This window comes from Salmo salar, chromosome ssa03 (assembly GCF_905237065.1).
Source record: "Salmo salar chromosome ssa03, Ssal_v3.1, whole genome shotgun sequence".
NCBI classification, from domain to species: Eukaryota; Metazoa; Chordata; class Actinopteri; order Salmoniformes; family Salmonidae; genus Salmo; species Salmo salar.
The window spans coordinates 100,932,575-100,941,769 of record NC_059444.1 but is presented as its reverse complement, the minus strand read 5'-3'; the positions used below and the strand labels follow the sequence as shown (position 1 = coordinate 100,941,769).

Here is a 9,195-nt window from a genome sequence, read left to right as displayed (position 1 = left end):
TCTCCAGTCTCTCTCCAGTCTCTCTCCAGACTCTCTCCAGTCTCTCTCTCCAGTCTCTCTTCAGTCTCTCTCCAGTCTCTCTCCAGTCTCTCTCCAGTCTCTCTTCAGTCTCTCTCTAGTCTCTCCAGTCTCTCCAGTCTCTCTCCAGTCTCTCTCCAGTCTCTCTCGCGAGTCTCTCTCCAGCTGCTGTCTCTCTCCAGTCTCTCTCCAGTCTCTCTCCAGTCTCTCTCCAGTCTCTCCAGTCTCTCTTCAGTCTCTCTCCAGTCTCTCTCAGTCTCTCTCCAGTCTCTCTTCCCAGTCTCTCTCTAGTCTCTCCAGTCTCTCATCCAGTCTCTCCAGTCTCTCTTCAGTCTCTCTCCAGTCTCTCTCCAGTCTCTCTCCAGTCTCTCTTCAGTCTCTCTCCAGTCTCTCTCAGTCTCTCTCCAGTCTCTCTCTAGTCTTTCTCCAGTCTCTCCCAGTCTCTCTTCAGTCTCTCTCCAGTCTCTCTCTAGTCTCTCCAGTCTCTCTCCAGTCTCTCTCCAGTCTCTCCAGTCTCTCCAGTCTCTCTTCAGTCTCTCTCTAGTCTCTCCAGTCTCTCTCCAGTCTCTCTCTCAGTCTCTCTTCAGTCTCTCTCCAGTCTCTCTCCAGTCTCTCTCCAGTCTCTCTCCAGTCTCTCTTCAGTCTCTCTCCAGTCTCTCTCCAGTCTCTCTCCAGTCTCTCTCCAGACTCTCTCCAGTCTCTCTCCAGACTCTCTCCCAGTCTCTCTCCAGTCTCTCTTCAGTCTCTCTTCAGTCTCTCTCCAGTCTCTCTCTAGTCTCTCCAGTCTCTCTCCAGTCTCTCTCCAGTCTCTCTCCAGTCTCTCTTCAGTCTCTCCAGTCTCTCTCCAGTCTCTCTCTCCAGTCTCTCTCCAGACTCTCTCCAGTCTCTCTCCAGACTCTCTCCAGTCTCTCTCCAGTCTCTCTTCAGTCTCTCTTCAGTCTCTCCCAGTCTCTCTCTAGTCTCTCCCCAGTCTCTCTCCAGTCTCTCTCCAGTCTCTCTTCAGTCTCTCTCCAGTATCTCCTCCAGTCTCTCCAGTCTCTCTCCAGTCTCTCAGTCTCTCTTCAGTCTCTCTCCAGTCTCTCTCTCCAGTCTCTCTCAGTCTCTCTCCAGTCTCTCTTCAGTCTCTCTCCAGTCTCTCTCCAGTCTCTCTCCAGTCTTTCTCCAGTCTCTCTCCAGTCTCTCTCTAGTCTCTCCAGTCTCTCCAGTCTCTCTCTTCAGTCTCTCTCCAGTCTCTCCTCAGTCTCTCTCCAGTCTCTCTTCAGTCTCTCTGTCTTTCTGTCTCTCCTCTCATTTTAATATGGTCTGTCCCGGTCCCAGAGTCTGTGTTCAATCATGACAGGTCAGTGGTAGATGGGGGTGGAGTCTGGTAGTTTGATTGACAGGTCAGTGGTAGATGTGTGTGGAGTCAGTAGTTTGATTGACAGGTCAGTGATATAGGGGCGGGGCCGTAGTAGATGGGGGGGGGCGGGGGCAGATGGGGGTGGGGTGGGGTCCATTGTAGATGGGGGTGGGGTCATTGGTAGATGGGGGTGGGGTTCGCTGTAGATGGGGCGGGGTCCGTTGTAGATGGGGCGGGGTCATTGGTAGACGGCCTGGACATACTCCGGGGGAAGAATCCGACGCGTCCATGACAACGGCCTCTCCAGCGCAGCGAATCGGAACAGTCGAGCAGGTCGATGATATCACCGCGGAGGAAGCGTAGCTGGGAGGGTGGTGGGGGTGAAGTCAAACAGAGCGTGGGCGTGGTGGGGAGCTGGAGGGGGGTAAGGCAGGACAGGGTTAGACCAATGATGAATACAAACCCTGCTGATGCTATGCACGTCTCAGACCAGGCTAGTAATGTTCAGACCAGGCTAGTAATGTTCAGACCAGGCTAGTACTGTTCAGACCAGGCTGGTACTGTTCAGACCAGGCTGGTACTGTTCAGACCAGGCTAGTGATTGTTCATACCAGGCTAGTACTGTTCAGACCAGGCTAGTACTGTTCAGACCAGGCTAGTACTGTTCGGACCAGGCTAGTAATGTTCAGACCAGGCTAGTAATGTTCAGACCAGGCTAGTAATGTTCAGACCAGGCTAGTATTGTTCAGACCAGGCTAGTAATGTTCAGACCAGGCTAGTAAGAGAGGGGTGGTAGAGACAGAGAGAGAGAAATAACAGAATAGAGAGGTAGAGAGAGGTAGAGAGACAGAGAGAGAGAGAGAGAGAGAGAGCAGAGAGAGAGAGAGGGAAGGTTGAGAGAGGAGAGGTAGAGAGGTAGAGAGAGAGAGGTAGAGAGGTAGAGAGAGAGAGAGAGAGAGAGAGAGAGAGAGAGAGAGCAGAGAGATTAATTGAAATGTAATTGATATGTTCAGTTGTTACCCTGGCACATTGTTCTGGGTCTCGTGGGACGAACGATTCCCTCCTTGGCGATGCTGTTTGCTATGATAGAACTCCCACCATCTGGTTCAGAGAGAAGAACATCTCCTCCCAAACAAAGTACTGTCCTGACCTGTCCTGGAGCACCTTGAAGTGCTGCACATGGTCCCCATAACTAGAGGGAGACAGGGGGAGAGAGAGAGAGAGAGCAGAGAGACAGAGAGAGGAGGAAGAGAGAGGAGAGAGAGAGAGAGAGAGAGAGAGGAGGAGAGGAGGAAGAGAGAGAGAGAGGAAGAGAGAGAGACAGAGAGACAGAGAGACAGAGAGAGAGGAGGAAGAGAGAGAGAGAGAGAGAGAGCACACTATTAGCACACTACCCCTATGTTAAGAGAGGGGGTTAACGAGGGGTGGAAACTCAGGATACTAGACAACGAGAGACTCAGCTAATATAAATCTCTATAAGTCTGGAACAGTAATGGTACAGGGTAACCCCCCCAAACAGGTTCAGCTGGACTCCCCACCTAATCAAAGAATCAGCCTCTCTTGAGAAAGATACCTCCCCCAGCCCCGAACGGGTCAGACCAGACCTCTTCATTATACAACCCCCACAGACGAGCCACCCCCAGACCTCTTCATTATATAACCCCCCACAGACCAGCCACCCCCAGACCTCTTCATTATACAACCCCCACAGACCAGCCACCCCCAGACCTCTTCATTATATAACCCCACAGACCAGCCACCCCCAGACCTCTTCATTATACAACCCCCACAGACCAGCCACCCCCAGACCTCTTCATTATACAACCCCCCACAGACCAGCAACCCCAGACCTCTTCATTATATAACCCCCACAGACAAGCCACCCCCAGACCTCTTCATTATATAACCCCCACAGGCCAGCAACCCCCCGACCTCTTCATTATATAACCCCCACAGACGAGCCACCCCCAGACCTCTTCATTATATAACCCCCCCACAGATGAGCCACCCCCAGACCTCTTCATTATATAACCCCCACAGGCCAGCAACCCCAGACCTCTTCATTATATAACCCCCACAGACGAGCCACCCCCAGACCTCTTCATTATATAACCCCCACAGACGAGCCATCCCCAGACCTCTTCATTATATAACCCCACAGACGAGCCACCCCAGACCTCTTCATTATACAACCCCCCACAGACGAGTCACCCCCAGACCTCTTCATTATACAACCCCCCACAGACGAGTCACCCCCAGACCTCTTCATTATATAACCCCCACAGACGAGCCACCCCCAGACCTCTACATTATATAACCCCCCACAGACGAGTCACCCCCAGACCTCTTCATTATATAACCCCCACAGACAAGCCACCCCCAGATCTCTACTATATAACCCCACAGACGAGTCACCCCCAGACCTCTTCATTATACCCCCACAGACAAGCCACCCCCAGACCTCTTCAATATACAACCCCTCCCAGACCAGGAGACTCCCCTCCCCTCCCCTCCCAGACCAGGGAGACTCCCCTCCCCTCCCAGACCAGGGAGACACCCTCCCTCCCCTCCCAGACCAGGGAGACTCCCCTCCCAGACCAGGGGAGACTCCCTCCCAGACCAGGGAGACTCCCCTCCCAGACCAGGGAGCCTCCCTCCCCTCCCAGACCAGGAGACTCCCCTCCCAGACCAGGGAGACTCCCCTCCCAGACCAGGGAGCCTCCCCTCCCCTCCCAGACCAGGGAGACTCCCTCCCAGACCAGGGAGACTCCCCCCCTCCCAGACCAGGGAGACTCCCTCCCCTCCCCTCCCAGACCAGGGAGACTCCCCTCCCAGACCAGGGGAGACTCCCCTCCCAGACCAGGAGACTCCCCTCTCCCCTCCCAGACCAGGGAGACTCCCCTCCCAGACCAGGGAGACTCCCCTCCCCTCCCAGACCAGGGAGACTCCCCTCCCCTCCCAGAGCCAGGGAGCTCCCCTCCTCCCCCTCCCGGACCAGGGGAGACTCCCCTCCCCTCTTCTCCCAGACCAGGGAGACTCCCCTCCCCCCCTCCCAGACCAGGAGACTCCCCTCCTCTTCTCCCAGACCAGGGAGACTCCCCCTCCCAGACCAGGAGACTCCCTCCCCCTCTTCTCCCAGACCAGGGAGACTCCCTCCCCTCCCAGACCAGGGAGACTCCCTCCCCTCCCCTCCTAGACCAGGGAGACTCCCCCCTCCCCTCCTAGACCAGGGAGACTCCCTCCCCTCCCAGACCAGGGAGACTCCCCCTCCCCTCCCAGACCAGGGGAGACTCCCTCCCCTCCCCTCCTAGACCAGGGAGACTCCCCTCCCCTCCCAGACCAGGGAGACTCCCTCCCCTCCCTCCCAGACCAGGGAGACTCCCCCTCCCCTCTTCTCCCAGACCAGGGAGAGACTCCCCTCCCCCTCCCAGACCAGGGAGACTCCCCACCCCTCCCAGACCTGTGGGACACCCCCTAAGCCAACCATGCCCACACCCAATTTAGGCCCCCTCAGATCAGACCCATGCCCCCCCCAAAGAGGACCTCATTATAAATATCCTCCCTACTGTGTGCTACCTATATCCCCCACTAGAATCCCCCATACTATAACGATGCCAGCTTCTCCATCCTACCTATATCCCCCAATATAATCCCCCATACTATAACGATGCCAGCTTCTCCATCCTACCTATATCCCCCACTAGAATCCCCCCATACTATAATGAAGACAGCTTCTCCATCCTACCTATATCCCCCCCACTAGAATCCCCCCCATACTATAACGATGCCAGCTTCTCCATCCTGGAGGGGAAATCAATCATTCCCTCCCCAAATATGCCCCCTTAGACACAACTATGACAAAAACAACTAACAAAAAATGGGTGACAACTCCTGCAGCTCTGTCGCACGCTGGGTATGTACATAGTCTACTTTATCACTGAGATCACCCCAGAGTCTCTCAGAGCGTTCACAGTCAGTCCACTGACACCCTATCAGATCACAGCTAAATCACAGTCTACTTTAACAGAGAAATACTCAATCGCGAGGCATCAAAGCCAAAGGAACTGAGTAACATAAAGAAATGCTATAGATGGAAGGAAAGTAGTGTGAAAACCTACCAAACAACAATTAGGCAACGACAAATTCAATCCCTTCTAGAACAACTTCCTGGACAAAACGTTCCACTGTAATAGTGAAGGTGTAAACTTGGCAGTAGAAAATGTTAACAGTATATTTGACCTCTCAGCTTCCCTCCATCAAATCTAAAAAAATGTCAAACAGAAAAACTGAAGAAAATTAGCAACAATGACAAATGTTTTGATGAAGAATGCAAAACCTATGAAAGAAATGGAGAAACCTGTCCAACCCCAAAAAACACAGAGAACCAGAAAACCCCCTGAGTCCACGTCTTCTTCTATGGTGAATCACTAAAACAATTACAGAAATACCCTAAAAGAAGGAACGTCATAATCTATCCAAAATGGAGATGTATAAACCACTTCTCCAATCTATCTACAACCGAAGAACAAACAGCAAAAACATATAAATGATCAAATACAAATCTTAGAATCAACTATTAAAGACCAGAAGCCACTGGATTCTCCAATTACATTGAATGAACTACAGGACAAAACACAAACCCTCCAACACCAAAAAGGCCTGTGGTGTTGATGGGATCCTCAATGAAATGATAAAATATACAGACCACAAATTCCAATTGGCTATACTTAAACTCTTTAACATCATCCTCAGCTCTGGCATCTTCCCCCGATATTTTGGAACCAAGGACTGATCACCTCAATCCACAAAAGTGGAGATAAATTTGACTCCAAAAACTGGCCTGGTCCTAGATGACTTTAGAGCGGTGTGAGGAATCACACTTGGTCCTCAATACCAGTAAGACCAAAGAGATGTGTGTATAGACTTCAGGAAGTGTACAACACCTACCACTGTAACATCTATATCAGAGGTCAGGACATAGAGAGTGTAGAGGAATAGAGATATCTGTGTGTCCTCTTGGACAATAAGTTTCAGTGGTGTAAATGTACAGACCTGATCTACAACAAGAGCCAACAGAGATTGTACTTTCTCAAAAAGCTGGGATATTTTTAAAGTAGACTGTACTGACTGTGTTTTATCTAATCTTTCATTGAGAGTATTTTAACTTTTTTGTATTGTTTTGTTGGTTTGGCAATGCCACTGTCAGCCAGAGAAATTTGCTGAGAAGGATTATTACCACAGCAAGCGGTACTTGAGTGAAACAGACAGGCCTGGATGAGATCTTTTAAGGTCAGGTCCATCAGCAAGCCACCCTGTACCTGGACGTTGAACTACTCCCCTCTGGGTGCAGGTATAGGCACCCCTCAGCAGGAAAAACACAACTAGACAATCATTTATGCCAGGTGTGATATCCCTCCTAAATAGCTCGGGCTAATGTTCCTATAGACCCAGTAAGGCTAACAGGCTAATGTTCCTATCCACCCAGTAAGGCCAGCAGGCTAATGTTCCTATCCACCCAGTAAGGCCAGCAGGCTAATGTTCCTATCCACCCAGTAAGGCTAACAGGCTAATGTTCCTATCCACCCAGTAAGGCCAGCAGGCTAATGTTCCTATCCACCCAGTAAGGCTAACAGGCTAATGTTCCTATCCACCCAGTAAGGCTAACAGGCTAATGTTCCTATCCACCCAGTAAGGCTAACAGGCTAATGTTCCTATCCACCCAGTAAGGCCAGCAGGCTAATGTTCCTATCCACCCAGTAAGGCTAACAGGCTAATGTTCCTATCCACCCAGTAAGGCCAGCAGGCTAATGTTCCTATCCACCCAGTAAGGGCTAACAGGCTAATGTTCCTATCCACCCAGTAAGGCCAGCAGGCTAATGTTCCTATCCACCCAGTAAGGCTAACAGGCTATGTTCCCTATCCACCCAGTAAGGGCCAGCAGGCTAATGTTCCTATCCACCCAGTAAGGCTAACAGGCTAATGTTCCTATCCACCCAGTAAGGCCAGCAGGCTAATGTTCCTATCCACCCAGTAAGGCTAACAGGCTAATGTTCCTATCCACCCAGTAAGGCCAGCAGGCTAATGTTCCTATCCACCCAGTAAGGCCAGCAGGCTAATGTTCCTATCCACCCAGTAAGGCTAACAGGCTAATGTTCCTATCCACCCAGTAAGGCTAACAGGCTAATGTTCCTATCCACCCAGTAAGGCCAGCAGGCTAATGTTCCTATAGACCCAGTAAGGCTAACAGGCTAATGTTCCTATCCACCCAGTAAGGCTAACAGGCTAATGTTCCTATCCACCCAGTAAGGCTAACAGGCTAATGTTCCTATCCACCCAGTAAGGCCAGCAGGCTAATGTTCCTATCCACCCAGTAAGGCCAGCAGGCTAATGTTCCTATCCACCCAGTAAGGCCAGCAGGCTAATGTTCCTATCCACCCAGTAAGGGCCAGCAGGCTAATGTTCTTATAGACCCAGTAAGGCCAGCAGGTAATGTTCCTATCCACCCAGTAAGGCCAGCAGGCTAATGTTCCTATCCACCCAGTAAGGCTAACAGGCTAATGTTTCTATCCACCCAGTAAGGCTAACAGGCTAATGTTCTATCCACCCAGTAAGGCCAGCAGGCTAATGTTCCTATCCACCGTAAGGCCAGCAGGCTAATGTTCCTATAGACCCAGTAAGGCCAGCGGGCTATTCGTTCCCCTATCCACCCAGTAAGGCCAGCAGGCTAATGTTCCTATAGACCCAGTAAGGCCAGCAGGCTAATGTTCCTATCTGACGCCAGTAGGCCAGCGGGCTAATGTTCCTATCCACCCAGTAAGACCAGCGGGGCTAATGTTCCTATCCACCCAGTAAGGCCAGCAGGCTAATGTTCCTATCCACCCAGTAAGGCCAGCAGGCTAATGTTCCTATCCACCCAGTAAGGCCAGCAGGCTAATGTTCCTATCCACCCAGTAAGGCCAGCAGGCTAATGTTCCTATCCACACCCAGTAAGGCCAGCAGGCTAATGTTCCTATCCACCCAGTAAGGCTAACAGGCTAATGTTCCTATCCACCCAGTAAGGCTAACAGGCTAATGTTCCTATAGACCCAGTCAAGGCCAGCAGGCTAATGTCCTATCCACCCAGTAAGGCTAACAGGCTAATGTTCCTATCCACCCAGTAAGGCTAACAGGCTAATGTTCCTATCCACCCAGTAAGGCCAGCAGGCTAATGTTCCTATAGACCCAGTAAGGCTAACAGGCTAATGTTCCTATCCACCCAGTAAGGCCAGCAGGCTAATGTTCCTATCCACCCAGTAAGGCCAGCAGGCTACATGTTCCTATCCACCCAGTAAGGCTAGCAGGCTAATGTTCCTATCCACCCAGTAAGGCTAACAGGCTAATGTTCCTATCCACTCAGTAAGGCTAACAGGCTAATGCTCCTATCCACCCAGTGAGGCTAACAGGCTAATGTTCCTATCCACCCAGTAAGGCTAACAGGCTAATGTTCCTGTATCCACCCAGTAAGGCCAAAAGGCTAATGTTCCTATAGACCCAGTAAGGCTAACAGGCTATGTTCCTATCCACCCAGTAAGGCTAACAGGCTAATGTTCCTATCCACCCAGTAAGAGCCAGCAGGCTAATGTTCCTATCCACCCAGTAAGGCCAGCAGGCTAATGTTCCTATCCACCCAGTAAGGCTAACAGGCTAATGTTCCTATCCACCCAGTAAGGCCAGCAGGCTAATGTTCCTATCCACCCAGTAAGGCTAACAGGCTAATGTTCCTATCCACCCAGTAAGGCCAGCAGGCTAATCGTTCCTATCCACCCAGTAAGGCCAGCAGGCTAATGTTCCTATAGACC

The 9,195-nt window shown here is 51.4% G+C and overlaps 1 protein-coding gene across 1 annotated transcript in view; it reads right to left on the bottom strand.

Annotated features, from left to right (window-relative positions):
* Positions 1-1,531: 1,531 nt before the first annotated feature.
* The window catches only part of LOC123741860 (GRB2-related adapter protein-like), a 62,148-nt gene continuing 54,484 nt past the window's right edge, over positions 1,532-9,195 (bottom strand). The window contains exons 2-3 of the mRNA XM_045716090.1: positions 2,456-2,549; positions 1,532-1,771 (exon numbers count right to left, since the gene is read on the bottom strand). Coding sequence (XP_045572046.1) covers positions 1,532-1,771; positions 2,456-2,549 — 334 coding nt within the window. The remainder of the gene's footprint in view (positions 1,772-2,455; positions 2,550-9,195) is intronic.